The sequence below is a fragment of the Pelodiscus sinensis genome, chromosome 12, assembly GCF_049634645.1.
Source record: "Pelodiscus sinensis isolate JC-2024 chromosome 12, ASM4963464v1, whole genome shotgun sequence".
NCBI lineage: Eukaryota > Metazoa > Chordata > Testudines > Trionychidae > Pelodiscus > Pelodiscus sinensis.
The window spans coordinates 8,829,367-8,844,696 of NC_134722.1; the positions used below are offsets into that span (position 1 = coordinate 8,829,367).

General features: G+C 43.7%; 1 protein-coding gene and 1 long non-coding RNA gene across 2 annotated transcripts; one reads left to right on the forward strand and one right to left on the reverse strand.

Moving 5' to 3' along the window:
* Positions 1 to 1,040: 1,040 nt before the first annotated feature.
* On the reverse strand, positions 1,041 to 7,890 carry LOC142831049 (uncharacterized). The gene is made up of 3 exons (XR_012906645.1): positions 7,806 to 7,890; positions 6,593 to 6,764; positions 1,041 to 1,161 (listed from the first exon to the last, which is right to left on the reverse strand). It is a non-coding gene; the product is annotated as an uncharacterized LOC142831049 (long non-coding RNA).
* Positions 7,597 to 14,806, forward strand: HSBP1 (heat shock factor binding protein 1). The gene is made up of 4 exons (XM_075939986.1): positions 7,597 to 7,750; positions 10,512 to 10,578; positions 10,762 to 10,881; positions 13,321 to 14,806. Exons 1-3 carry the CDS (start codon positions 7,598 to 7,600, stop codon positions 10,878 to 10,880), a joined length of 339 nt encoding a protein of 112 aa, XP_075796101.1. The 5' UTR covers position 7,597; the 3' UTR covers position 10,881; positions 13,321 to 14,806.
* Positions 14,807 to 15,330: the final 524 nt, after the last annotated feature.

Consider the following 15,330-nt stretch of genomic DNA (forward strand, 5'->3'; position numbering starts at 1 on the left):
CCCTCACATCAACACAAAAATTCAGCCCAGGTGCATCTGATATGTGCACCTCAGAAGTGAATGAGCCAGAAATATTTTTTCTACCACATTACTGGAAACGTTTATGTGAAAGGCAAGATATGTAAGCTCATATGTCCTTGACATTTTCATATTTCCCAATGTCAGGATTGACCAACAGAAATATCAGAAATATTTGGTCCAGAAAGAGCAGTACAACTTTCAGCAACAATTTATATCCCCAGAGGGGATTACCAGAGGTATTATTGAGAATGGCAAAACATATAATATTAATGAGCATTGTCAAAAGTATTTTAAATTAAACAGTAATGTCTGCAGTGCACAGAATTTCCTGGGGATTAATGATTAGTTAAGAGGAATTGATAGCCCAATGTAATGTCCATAAGGAATCTAGAGACTCAATAACTGCAATATTTTCATGGAGAGCTTAGTACTTCTCATCGGCATCTCTTGAAAAATGTGTGTCTTATTTTTTCAATTTCATTTCTTGAAAAAGTGACTAGGTTGGGTTCATTTACTTCCTTTCAGCTATTTCTTAGGGTACAGTTAACCTTGAAAAGCCAGAGCAGATCTAAACTTAGCCACCCAGTCAGAAGAAGCAGAGATAGAAGCCAAAGGGAAATTATATTCATCCACAGCTGGACAAATTACAACTAGGACATATAACTCATTAAAATACTGTGATCTTGGGGGTCAGAAATGAGAGCTTCAGAAAACATATTGCTCAGTGAGATAGTCTTAAGAGTTCGCATCACCTCATACAACCAAACCTGCAGCATCATTAGCAATGCCTACTAACTATTAAAAGCTCTTGCAAATAGCATAACAGGCAAGGCATCAAATGACATAGGCAGGAATACTTTAGGCCAGATTTTTAGTTGATGTAAATCAGAACAGGTCCATTAAAGTCAATGGATTTACACCATTTTACACCAGCTAAAGAAATGACCCTTTGACTGGAGACTGGAGTGGAACACCTTCAACACCGTAAACGTAAGCATCACAGCATACACACAACCTAGTTGGAAGTCAAGTAAAGGCAATAGGAACAGTGCCAACTTTGCCAACAGTGGACTTTTGGTTGGGTCCACAGTCCTCTTTCAGGAGCTCCAACAACGATGGGTAATATTATAGTGCCAATGCCTGAAAAAAAAAAAGCACCACTGTGATGAAAGCAGGAAATTCATGTTTCACTTCTTCTTCAATTTTCTACTTTCATTATTTCTCAATAGGGCTTAAGCAGATTAAAAAAAACCATACTGATTAATAGTATTATACATGGATACAATATATCCACATTGTATATAAAAATCAGGAGTGAAAATAATAGAGTTACTCCAGAATCACTTAAGAGCAAAAATTTGCTTCTTATCCCTTTTCTACATAAGATTTTTTTTTTGCCCCAAATTTCCCACTTGTTCAGCTCCTCTATTGATTATACCATGATGAGCAGCCCTGGCAATTGCTTGTGTTTTAGGCATTGTGTGCTGTAGTTACGCTATGGGTGGAGTTAGTGCCCACCTGAAACCTTCCCTATGCTAGAGCTCTCACCATCAGTGCCACCAGTGGGACAACACTATTATTAAACACTATTATTAGCAATGGGTGGGGGTTCATAGTGAATGTAGCATAGACAAGCCTTTAGTGGTTAAGGACAAGTCCCTGTTTGACTGTGGTACATGGCATTAGGACGTGAGGCAGCATTTAATTACAGTTATGTTGAGACTGCAGTTTATGATGTGCATCCCATCTGCAATGCAATCTTTTTTACCCAGAAAAAGCCATTATAATTTGTACCATGTAATAAGTTTGCATTAGTAACTCTCTATTCCTCTTACTTTTGCTGTTTTAGGTCTCAGACCTGGATTAAATTTCACCTTCCCATTTGGAAGACAGACTATCATCTAAGTACATCAGTACCTGCACTTTTAGGATTTAAACCAGAAACTCCCCAGTGTTTAATTAGTATCTACAGTGTTTAATTAGTACCTAAACTACAGTGTCCTCCTCAAGCAAGTGACTGTTCTTCTGCAGTATTCTGCTCTTCCTCTGTTCATTATAATACTGGCCCAGAACTTCAAAAAAATAGGGCTCAGTTCTGCAATTGAGCAATTCCTGGAGCTGCAGAATATCCACAACTCCCCATGGAAGTTGAGGATACTCAGCATCTTGCAGGATCAAAGTCTTAATTTACATTCTCTTTGGCTGAGAAGAAGGCAGATTTAATTAATGAGCTCAAATCATGAAGACGCAGGCTTATTGATTTACGTGTTAAATCACCAAATAACTTCATTGTATTGTTCCTCTGAGCTATACCAATGACTCAACTGATTAGGCTCAAAAGGCAAAGAATCCATTAAGGGTAGAAAATAACTTCATTCGTTCTTATAATTTCAGTTAAAAACTTCACGTCGGACACACACACCCAACAGCTGCCCAACAACTTCCCTGGCTCTTAATGCATTTACTCCAATTTACCATATATCTAAATATGTGTTAGTCACATTTCATTGTCTAATTTGGAAATGCAAATGGTAATACTGTCGACTTAGGATAATATTTTGAAAAGTGCCTAAGTACCATTTTCAAAAGGCACTAAGTGGTGGGCAATAACCCATCCATGGGCCGGATACAATTCACCCCAGTTAGCTCCTGGTGGCACTTTGTTTACCTGTGCCTCTTCAGGTACAGCTGTGGACCACTGTTCCTAGCCAATGTAGACTGGGATACCTCTTCCTACAGCTCCCATTGGCTGGGAACAGCAATCCACACTGAACGGGAGCTTTAAGCAGCCGTACCTGCAAAGGTGCCGGTAAAATGAAAGAGCCATCTCTGCTGTAATGGTCAAGTATTGCTCTTTCAGTTCTTGGGTCCATAGCTGTGCTTCTTGTATATTAAGGAGTAATCATCATCCAATCAAAAAATATTACAATAGTGGCTTGGCCACGTAAGAACATAATAACATAAGAATGGCCATACTGGGTCAGACCAAAGGTCTCTCTAGCCCAGCATCCTTTCTGCCGACAGTGGCCAGTACCAGGTGCCCCAGAGGGGGGGTACTGAAGACAATGATCAAGCAATTTGTTTCCTACCATCCTTCTCCAGCTTTTGACAAATAGAGGCCAGGAGCACCACTCCTTACCACCTGGATAATAGCCTTTTATGGACCTAACCTCCACGAATTTATCTAGCTCTTTTTTAAACTCTGTTATAGTCCTAGCCTTCACAGCCTCCTCTGACAAGGAGTTCCACAGGTTGACTGTGCGCTGTGTGAAGAACTTTTATTAGTTTTAAACCTGCTACCCATTAATTTCATTTGGTGTCTTCTAGTTCTTATATTATGGGAACAAGTAAATAACTTTTCTTTATTCACTCTCTCCACACCACTCACGATTTTATATACCTCTATCATAACCCTCCTCAGTCTCCTCTTTTCTAAACTGAAAAGTCCAAGTCTCTTTAGCCTCTCCTCATATGGGACCCGTTCCAAACCCCTAATCATTTTAGTTGCTCTTTTCTGAACCTTTTCTAATGCCAAAATATCTTTTTTGAGGTGAGGAGACCACATCTGTATGCAGTATTCAAGATGTGGGTGTACTATAGCTTTATATAGGGATAGTAAGATATTCTTCATCTTATTTTCTATCCCTTTTTTAATAACTCGTATCATCCTATTTGCTTTTTTGACTCCTCTGCACACTGTGTGGACATTTTCAGAGAACTATACACAATAAACCCAAGATCTCTTTCCTGATTAGTTGTAGCTAAATTAGCCCCCATCATATCGTGTGTATAGTTGGGGTTATTTTTTCCAATGTGCATTACTTTACACTTATCCACATTAAGTTTAATTTGACATTTTGTTGCCCAATCACTCAGTTTGGTGAGATCTTTTTGGAGTCCCTCACAGTCTGCCTTGTTGTTGACTATCTTGAACAGTCAAGATACAGGAACATATCTTAGTTTGTGGGTAAATTAGAAGCAGACTAAAGCACTGAATGGGATTTTGAAAAACCGATCCAGTTTTGCCATCTTCTCCAGAAACAACTACTGTGTCTGTCTGTGGTTTGTTCAATCCCAGGGCAATTTTGTTTTTAATTTTCTCAGTGAAAATGTGCTACCACTGGTTGTCAGGATTGCAACAACTGTTTCTCCTCTGCTAAAGGACCACATCCTGATCTCTTCCATGGCATCTTGCCACCCACATGCAAGGCCAGGAGAGCTGAGGGTGCTCAGAACCTCTGTAACCATCAATGATTTCGGACTGTCCTGGTGGTTAATGTGTGATGCTTAGGCAGGTCTACGAATCCATACTATAGAGAAAGGAGGAGGAGGAATTCATTATATAGGGGTCCAATCTGTTCACTGACCAAACATAAAGAGCCAGTGCCCATGAGACTGATCTGCTTTCTGATCTGATGTCCCACTGGGTGCAGAATCTCCACTAAGAACTCTTCCTTTCTCTCCCCTTTAAAACTCTGCTGAAGAAGCATTCAGCCAAAGTGCTCACTAATTACCCAAGTCAAAATCCAATCAACTATAATTGCTATTTCAAAATTACTCCTTGTGTCTATGCTGCGACTTCTTTTCCTAGGAACTTTAATGAGATACCCTTAGATTCATTCCACAGAGTATCTCTACATTTGCACCCTAGTTCAAACTAGGGATGAAAATGCAGGCATTCGAAATAATCAATGAAGCAGGATTTAAATATCCCGTGCTTCATTAGCATTATCTCTCCGGCGTGCTAGTTCAAATCACAGCTGATTCGGACCAGGAAGTGCATGCCGGGACGCGTTAGTTTTTGAGGAGTAATGTTAGTTCGAACCAAGGGCTTTGGTTCCAACTAATTTGTCCTGGCACGCACTTCCTGGTTTGAATCAGCTGTGATTAGAAGTAGTGTGCCAGTGAGATCATGCTAATGAAGCGCAGGATATTTAAATCCCCGCTTCGTTTACTATTTCGAATGCCTGCATTTACATCCCTAATTCGAACTAGGGTGCAAGTGTAGACATACCCTAAGTGATGGAGAAGAGGGGATTAGAGTTTTAAAAGGTAGGTCTCCAAGCCTTTCAGTCAATAAAACATCAACTGCACCTGAAATCCAGATCTAAAAGTAATTACTATAAAGGGACTACTTACCACTTGACAGAATAACATAATATAGTATTTTTTTCTGAGTTATTACTGTTGTGCAAATGTTCCAGCATTGCAGCCAGGGTGAGAGTACAGCTAGATGGGCTGCAGTTTAGATGAGATGTTAATCTAAGATCACAAGTACTTGTTTTTCAATAGTAACAGCATGAATCCCCATAGCCTGGATTATCCATTATGATTATATAGTCTGACCTGCATAACACAAGCCAAAGAATTTAACTGAGCAGGAAGAACTATTTTACACCATTTTACAGAGGCTGCAGGTACAAAGGCTCTGGGTAAAGGAGTCGGCTCCTGGCTGGGGCCAGGGACGAGAGATTTGGGTAGCAGGAGCACGCTCAGGATTCAGTCAGGAGTTTGGGTGCAGGATCTGGGAGGGATTTTTGGTGTAGAAGGGGGTTCCAACCTGGGGTAGGGGACTGGGTGCAAGAGGGGGTTTGCGGTGAGGGGGCAGTACTTATAGTCAGGTGTCCCCTGGTTTGCAGTGCAGCAGGGCTAAGGCAGGCTCCCTGCCTGACCTGGCTCCCAGAAGCACAACATGTCTCTGCAACCCGTAGGTGGAGGGGCCAGCAGGTTCTGCACATTTCTCATACCCACAGGCACCTCCCTGCAACTCCTATAGTCCACGGTTCCCGACCAATGGGAGTTGCAGAATCAGCTTTTGGGGCAGGAGCAGTACACAAAGCCCTCCTGACTACCCCTGTGCCTGACACGTCACTGCTTCTGGAAGCCATGTGGACCCAGGGAAGACAGAGAACCTGCCTTAGTCCTGCTGCACGGTTGCCCAGTCTGTTAATGGCGCAGTCCTTTTTCAGTTGGGCATTCCTGGCAACCCTAATTTTTGTGACCTAACTGCTCACAATCACATTTTACTTAGTTTCTTTCTTAAAGATAATATGCCACAGATCCCAAAATATATTTATTTTAATCATCTAATCATCAGTCCATGTATGTAACATATCTGACCTTCATTGCAAAAACATAATGTTACTGTTCCTGCAGGTATCACCCTTCTGAATCCATATTACTGGTAAATGCTTACAAATTAGGTTTCCCTGCTCATTTACATTCTCCTCCAAAATTAAATGTCAAAAAAAGCGGAGAATTACTTCAGATAAGATCATTTTTGAGACTAGAAATATTTTTTATTTTCTCCTATTTGTGATTTTGTAAGTGCACGAGCAAAACTATTAAATTTCAGTATAAACAAAGCTTTTGTATTAAACACAAAAACAAACAGCCAGGTTAGGTTCAAAGCTGAATAATCTGCAAGAAAGGGTTGAAAGAGTAAACCTTCTCTTTCTCTTTTAAGTGCTCTTTACATTAATCAATTTCAATGCCTGATAATTATAGTCCATGTTCCAGACACCAAAACACAAGGTTTATTGTACAAGATGAACATTAATTGATTCCTTACATTTCATATCATGCCTTCAGTAGTGGCCAACATCTGATCCTTAAGAAGTAGGTGCAAAACCCCCATATTGTACATAATCTGTATAATGCTGCCTGGGGGTGACAGAGGCGCCTTCCTGACTAGGGTGGCCAGGTGTCTGGTTTTGAACCGGACTGTCTAGTATTTGAGCTTTCTGTTCAGGAAACAAATTGAGAAAATATAAATGTCTGGTATTTTCTAAATAAGATGTAATGTAGATTGTGATGTAATGTCAAGTGCATCTGGTATTTTTGTTGCTTGAAGAAGTATGAAGTTCAGTTGCTCTTTAGTACACTTTACATAACAACAAATGTTATCAACGGTCTGAAAAATAAAGCAGCATCCATTTGGGGCGTTATGTTTTGTGTGTTAGGGAAGCAGGCATGGTATGAAGGCCCTGTGCGCAGACGTGGACTTAAAGAGGCAGGCACAGTGTAGCACAGGGTGGTGATGTGTGTCTGGCACCGGTAGGTTATTAAAAAATGTTCAAGCACAGAGACACGCAAAAGTACATCTGATTGAGCGCATCCCATGTGGAATGGGACTTAAGGGCCTGCCTTCTCCCAACAGCACCATCCCCTGGTTTTCTTCCATTCTCCTCCCCAGAGCTGAGGGAGGAGAAGGGGCCAAGCCCAGGGTGGAGAGTAACTTCTGAGGTCTACAAACTGCCTGCACCCCCTTTCCTCTTTCCCCGTCCCCTGCCTGCACCCCCTTTCCTCTCTCCCCTTCCCCTGCCTGCACCCCCTTTCCTCTCTCCCCTTCCCCTGCCTGCACCCCCTTTCCTCCCCGCCTGCACCCCCTTTCCTCTCTCCCCTTCCCCTGCCTGCACCCCCTTTCCTCCCCGCCTGCACCCCCTTTCTTCTCTCCCCTTCCCCTGCCTGCACCCCCTTTCTTCTCCCCTCCCCTCCCGCGCTCCTCTTCCCCCACTCTAGTCTAGGCCCTCTCGCCCCGCCCCCTCCCTAGCCAGGCCGGACTACATCCCCCACAATGCTCCCTCTCCTCGCGAGAGCCGCGAGCGGGGCGGAAATCTCGGGGCGAGGCGCGGACGTCCCAGTGTCTTGGAGACGGTTGCGGGGCCTGACTTCAGCCGCCGCCATGGCCGAGACCGACCCCAAGACCGTGCAGGATCTCACCGCCGTGGTGAGGGGCCCGGGCCGGGCCTGAGGCGGCGCAGCGGAGGGGGGGGGGGACGTACCTGGGGCCGGGACGCCGAGCGGCGGCCGGGGCCGTTGGCTGCGCAGGCGACCCCGGCCTGGAGCCCGAGGGGGGCGCTGGGCAGGGGGTGCGCGCAGGAGCCCGAAAGGGGGCGGGGCGAGTGAGACACCCGGGGGGGGGCAATGCCCGGGGGGGCGGGGCGAGTGAGACACCCGGGGGGGGCAGTGCCCGGGGGGGCGGGGCGAGTGAGACAGTCGAGCTGGGCAGTGCCCGGGGGGGCGGGGCGAGTGAGACACCCGGGGGGGGCAGTGCCCGGGGGGGGCGGGGCGAGTGAGACACCTGGGGGGGGCAGTGCCTGGGGGGGCGGGGCGAGTGAGACACCCGGGGGGGGGCAGTGCCCGGGGGGGCGGGGCGAGTGAGACACCCGGGGGGGGGGCAGTGCCCGGGGGGGCGGGGCGAGTGAGACACCCGGGGGGGGGCAGTGCCCGGGGGGGCGGGGCGAGTGAGACACTCGGGCAGGGCAGTGCCCGGGGGGGGGGAGCGGGGCGCATTGCATAGGAAGCCAAGGAGCGACCGTGTCGTGTAAACTCCACTCCCTGCCCCGCCCCCCGTTACACTACGTGGGGGGGGGGAGGGGCTCGAAGTCAGGGTTGTAAAACCCCGGTTAAAGAGCTCACTGGTTGAACGGGATCCCACAGCCGGGGGTGGGGGAGTGGTTAACCGGTTATGCTGGCTAATTGGTTACTCGTTAACATCCCTGCACGCCTGCCACATCCAGTGTAGGGCCCTTTCTGGGGCGCTGGTTGCCCCCAGCACCGATATTACAGAAGCTTTGGGTTGGGGGGGGGGAAGGAATACCCCCCCCCCCTTCCTACAGCTGTATCGATTTGGTACCTTTTGGTTTTTTATCTCTCCCTTCCCCCATTAGCAGCTCTAATCCTCAAGGCAGCCCAACTGAGGGAGGGTCGGCCACGTGCAGGATGACAAACCTAGGTGTTTTGAAAGCGTTCTTCTCCGGCACCCGGGGCCGTTTTTTGGAGATGAGTTAAGAGGTTGATTGGTGCCTGCATTATCAATACCTCTTGTCTTGTGAGGACACTTCAGTGTGATGGTTTCCCCACACCCAGCTTTTTGGCTGCGCCCACCCCAATCCAGTTTAAGGAGTGCAGGGTTTCCCAACCTATGGGTTGGGACCCAAATATGGGTTGCCATTACATTTCAAAAGGGTCGCCCAGTGTCTTCCCCAAGTGACTCTGCCCCCCTCATCCTCTCATTTTTGAATTGCCTTGGGTCATCAAGTCTTTCTGAATTGTCAAAATGGGTCCCCATCTGGAAAATGTTGGGAACCGCTGAACTAGTGTCACGGGGCTGTTGGCCAGGTATCTATCAGCAAGAGTAGTTCAGAGCTAGTCATGTAATTTAAGACCTTTTGTGTGTGAGAGATTGAGCTGTATTTTGAAAATATTAAGAACAAGTGTGTTTTCTCAGAGTCTTGCATATGTGAGATGCAGAATGAGTGTGTGGCTAAAGCCCAACGCTGAGCCTTCCTTGGGCTTTGATGTAGTTTTTGACACTGACTCAGTTTGTAGACCTCAGAAGTTACACCATTTCACTTTCTTCATTGGTACACTCTTGGGTGGGTGTAAGGTATATAGAGCTTCTCTAAGGTTTTTTGAGTGATTGTGGATTAGGAATGTTAAGGAGTAGTCAAATGTTTATCGGATAGTTGACAGGATAGTCGACTAGTTGCTTGCTCCCCTCCCTTTGCTGCTTCTATCAGATCTATCACTTACATCTATCAGAGGGAGCAAGGGGGGGAGAAGAGGGGAGAACTTCAAAGTGGCAGCACCACATGAAGCCCGGGATCAGCTGGGGATGCCCTGGACTCTGTGCAGTGCTGCCGCTTTGAAATGCTGCAGCAGTGTTTCAAAGGGGCAGCAGCCCACGGAGCCCAGGGTCACTCCAGCTGACCCCAGGCTCTATGCGGTGTTGCACCTGAATTTCAAAGGGGCAATGCTGCCCTAATCGACTAATTGAATAGTCAATGCAAAAATGCATCGACTATTGTATTAGTCAATTACACGCTATTTAACATCTTTATTGTGGATAAGGATGTTAAATTTAGATTATCAACTAATCAAATAGTCAATGTAATTTGCATCAACTAATCAATTAGCTCTTGCTACACTTCAAAGGCAGAAGTGCCACAAGGAGCACAGCCAGCGGGGGACTCACAGTTCCCCGCACCCACGCTCCCTGCTTTTGAAATGTACAAGAGCCCCCAGAGGGCTCTTGTACATTTCAGAAGCAAAGTGCTGCAAGGAGTCTGGTGCCAGCGGGGGACTGTTTGAGTACCCAGCTTGCCCCAGGCTCCCCGCAGCACTTCTACTTTTGAAATGTTGCAAGAGCCGTGCTAGAGCTAGGCAGTAAAGGGGAGGAGGGGAGTTACTATTCGAGTCACTAGTCAGCTATCCGATAAGGATTTGCTTATTGGATAGTAGACTGGTCACTTACATCCCTAATTGTGGAGCACTTTGAAATCCTGTAAGGAAGACACTGTAATTTCTGAATTATTTTTGGCATGGAGTTTCCAGAGTAGTTTGTGTTACTATGAACATTTGATCAATGGTAATGTCCAAATGTATAATTTTGTGTGAAACAAGTTGAGATCAGTAGTGACATAATTATACCAAAGTATTGTAAAAAGGGATATTTTGTTTAATTATTTACTTTTTTCCCCTTTTAGGTACAGACACTGCTTCAACAGATGCAAGATAAATTTCAGACAATGTCTGACCAGATCATTGGAAGAAATATCCTTTCTTCTTGTAAAATGGCTCTGATGGCAAGTGTAGAAATATTTATGTATATTAAATTCTAAATTTGCAAGCCAGATTTCTAAAGGCACTGTAACAATGTGTAAGGATGTAATCAAATGATGATAAACTGCTACTAAGTGTAAACATTACAGTTAATTTTCTTTAACTCAAGCTAACTTGATGACATGAGCTGTCGTATTGATGATCTGGAGAAAAACATTGCAGACCTCATGACACAAGCAGGAGTGGAAGAATTGGAAGGAGAGAACAAGATGCCTGCTACTCACAAGAGTTAAAGTGAGGGAATTCTTCTTAACTTTCTGAGTGAAATCCTGTTCTGAAATGGCAAAATTCCATTTACTTTAAAGGGACCAGGATTTCAGCCTCTGGTGTGTGAGGCAGAGTCTGAAATCTCCAGAGAATAATTCTGAAAATACTATAATAAAAAATTCTATTTTATCATGCAATGAGCTCTAGAACGTGCTCTAGATACAGAAAACTGAAAGCTCCTACCAGCCTCTTTAGACAGGCTGTTTCCTTAAGTGAAAAGTGGTACAGAATATTAGAAGTAGAAATTTAAAAAAATAGAATGTATTAAAGGAGCAAAATGGTGAAATGGCTATGTTCTCTGCTGTTCCTTTACCCTGACAGCATACAATTAATGTTTGAACAATATATAATATTAGGCATTCCCCCCTCACCATCTAATTTCAACCTTTCTGCCTCCCTGGAAGTACTACTAGTATGTGTCACACAAAAACACTATCTGCTTTTCAAGAAACAGCCAAGTAAAGTATAGCTCCTGGCACAGCAGATAAAGAATGACAAAGTCCCCACTAAGAAACTCATAAATAATCAAGGTTGTTGCAGAGCATAGTGAATGTGCTGTTGGTGCGCTGAAGCTACTATGACATATGCTCGACCTATGAATGTGTTTTAATTAGTGGGATACATTTCATGGGCGTTGAGATTCATTTCAGTTTCCCAAATCCACTTTTGTAATAATAGGAGGGCAACTAATTGAAAACAGTAAAGCACTAATCATGCTAGTGCAAGATTGTAAATTAGCAGTGGTTTCAAGGTGACTAGTAAAATGCTTTTGGAATAGTTTCACAACTTCAGGTATAGAACCAGATAGCTTCTCTCTAATGTTATTATGGACACTACCTCAGGGGTTGATCCCTCTTAAGATTTTCCATCCATGAGTGAGTTTTGTCTTGTGCACCAATATTAAGGTCTTGTGTGCTTGTTTGGACGTGTGCCACTGTGGCACCCAAGTTATAAACCTCTCCTCTTTACCCTCTGCTGCCATGTCTTCCACCTTCCCCTTGCCTCATCTGTTCCCCAGGTGCCGCCTGCTGCTGCTGCCCCTCACCCTCCTCTGCTGCCTTTCTCACTCCCCTTAGCCTCCTGGGACCTGCCCCCTCTCTGACTTCTGCACCTGCCCTTTCCCCCTGTGCCCACCCCTCCTCTAGCCCTCCCCATCACCTCTTCTAACAACTCCCCCATCTACCTGCCCTGCCTCTTTCCTCTGCCCTCTGGTACCTGACCCTCCCCTTCCTGTGTCTGCCCTTCTGCTTCACTTCCACAATCCCCCTGGCATCTGCACCTTCCCTTACCCCCTGCATAGTCCTCCCTCTTCCCTCACTGCCCCTGCCTTCCCAGCACCTGCCCTTCTTGCCCTCTTCCTCCCTGGTGCCCACCCCCTCACCACCCTCTGCCCCAGTTTAATGACTTGCTCCATCCCCCACCTTCTTTGTGCCAACCCCTTCTTTCAACCCCTCTTCTCCAGGCACCCACTCCTTCCTCCCTCTTGCCCCCATTGCCCCTCCCCTCTGCTTCTCCCCTTTCCTCTCCCAGAGAATCACCCTGCCTCCTTCCTTCTCCCATCCTGTTCCCTCCCTCCCTTCCTGCCCTTTCCTCTCATTGTCTTCTCTTGGCCTCCTGGCATTTATCTCTCCTCCACCCTGCCCTTGGTGCCTTTCCCTTTCTTCTCCTGCCTGGGTCCTCTCTTCCCCTCTCTGCACAAGTCCCTTTCTCTCCTTACCTGAACCTTCTCTTTAGTTCTCCCTCTACCCCTTCCTTCCTCTTCTGCCATCTTGACACCTGCATCTGCCAGGCAGGGCAGCATGGTGGGTGGCTGCTCTGTGCATAGGGGCTGGAACCAGGGCTGCGGTGCTATTTTTAGAACCCTAGTCCCAATCCAGGAGCAGCTGCATCACAGTCTGGCTCTAGTCCCAGCCCACGAGGCAGCTACCTGCCATGTGGCCCAGCCCCAGGAGCAGCTTGGGGCATGGCTCTGCTGAGAGGGTGGGCGAAACTGAAATTCTTGGTACATGCCCACAAAGGCCCGCACCTTACAGGGAGCCTGGTGGTTAATCTCTGTGAAGGAGAAATAATTGAGAGAGGATGCTTTCATCTTGACTATCTGATGAATGTATTTTCTTAGGATGTTAAAACAAAGTGAAGTAAACATAGGTCTTGATTCAGCAAACTCTTTTTTGTAATTATAGCTAGCTGACTGGTTTTATTCTTGAACATTTGTTGAATTATAGACTATTCATGTAAGTAAAGTTAAGTGTTTAGTTGCACTAGAGTTTAATTTTTACTTTTAAATCTGAGGGATTTTTTATACTTCCCTTAGGTCACAGGGAATCAATTACTGTAACTGTAATTATAGCATGCTTCTGTAGTGAAATTCCTGTTAATAGTCATATTCTGTCTTCCCCTCAACAGGTTGCCAATAATTTATGATGAATGCTGGAATACACTTTTTTTACAGATCCACAGGATTACAGAATTTTTTGCAAATGGTGTATGTAAAAGCATTTTATATGGTTATAGAGCTTGCATTCCTAATGTATATTGTATAGCTAGATTTAGATTAGTATATTTTGATTTGTGCAGTGTAGTTTCACACTTTTTGAATTCTTGTTATAAGGATCAATTGTATTAAAATACACTTGATGGAGCTTAACTATAACTACTGAATTTGAGTGGAATTTTTCGTGAAGACTTTTTTTACTGTACTTTAATTTCTTTTTGATGACTAAAAATCTAGTGATTTCTGTCAAATTGAAAAAGTACTTGTCATATTGTAACTTAACACTTTTGGGGAGCGAAGCACAAGATTGAAATTGAATTATAGTCTTAGCATCAATCATTATACCAGTACAAAATAATATATTGTTTTTAATGCATCCAGTAAAATGCTCTTGGATACTTAAGATGTGAGGTGTACACATTTTTTTACTTGTACTCCTGGCGTTACTTCACCTAGTGTATGGTGTCATGACTAAGAATTGGAAGGTGAAGTGATGTGATAGAAACATCCCTCCAAAGGGTAAGAAACCACTGTAGCTCAAGTAGGTTATTCATTTAGAATGCTGAGATGCTATCAATAAATCCCATGATGACATTTTTCTTAGCTAAGAGTTTGTAGTAGTATAGCAAGACACTACAACAAAACCCTCCTAGTATACATTCATCATCAGTGTCATAGTTGAAAAATAGCATTTAAGTATTGGGTATATTATAAGAAGACACTGTCTAGGAAATGCTGAGTACCTGGTCTTTGAGCATAAATCATTGGCACTGTATATAAAACCAAGCCGCTTAGCTGAGAAGCGGAGTATTCGGTAATCTTGGAAGGAGGGAATCCATTTTTAAGTTATAAAATCCTGCTATTATGAGCAACAAATAGGAGAGCATCTTCATAATACCCTGCTTCAGAAACTGTCTACCTTTTTCTTAATCATATCAATTTTTTACCTTTTCTTAAATTCAGTAGATTGAGTTTGAGCATTTGGAAATCACAAATCTTTGTTGAAAGAATCTTTCTATATCTTTTCACGGTTTATGAAGAAAAATGACTCAAGTACTCGGATGATACTATACGACTGGTTTGAGAGATTAATACTTCCCAACAACTTGTTTGAGAGATGACTCTAAGCAGTCACTAATAACAAAGCTGATATAATTCTATAGATAGATGTTTATACTGTACCACACTTAATGCTGGTATGAGTGCCTCTAAGTTAACTTCATTGGAATTATGAAGGCAATATGTAGGGATATGTCATTTCTCAAAACAGTGAAAATTGTATTGAGAGTTCAAAATGTTAGGTGAAATTTTTTGATTGTGGAAAATGTCTACTGTACCACCAGCCTTACATTTGTTGTACTGTCATTAAAAATACCTAATAAAATTGTTAAATGGTAACTTAGTCAAATTATATAATGTAAAATACTGTATGGGCATGCACAAAAGCTTTTAACTTGGAGTTTATACAAGTCACAAAGGCCTTTGCATAGATGTTTCAGGTATATTAAGTGTAATGAAGATATCTGCACACTTATGGTTAATGTAAATGTAACCACATAAGGAAATTTGATATAGAAATTGTATATCTGGGTGCTTGCAATACTATGTTCAAAGTGTGGTTGAGTGTCATTTTAATTCTTAGGTGTATTCTTATATGAAGACATTAGCAATAACTTTCTATGGGGGGAAAAAATCAAATTTTAATTTCTTTGCATAAGAGTTTGGCAGAGAACTAGCATTAGAATTTTTCTGGGAGATATAAGTAAATTTTCTCATCTATATTTATTTTAGTGGAAAATTTCTGCTTAATGGAAAAGTTATTATATACTTAGATTGTTCAGGTAGTATTTCCCTGTACGATTAGTCTCTTTAGCAGTATCAGTAGATAAATGGTAATCTGGAAAGTATAATTTTGTGCAAAA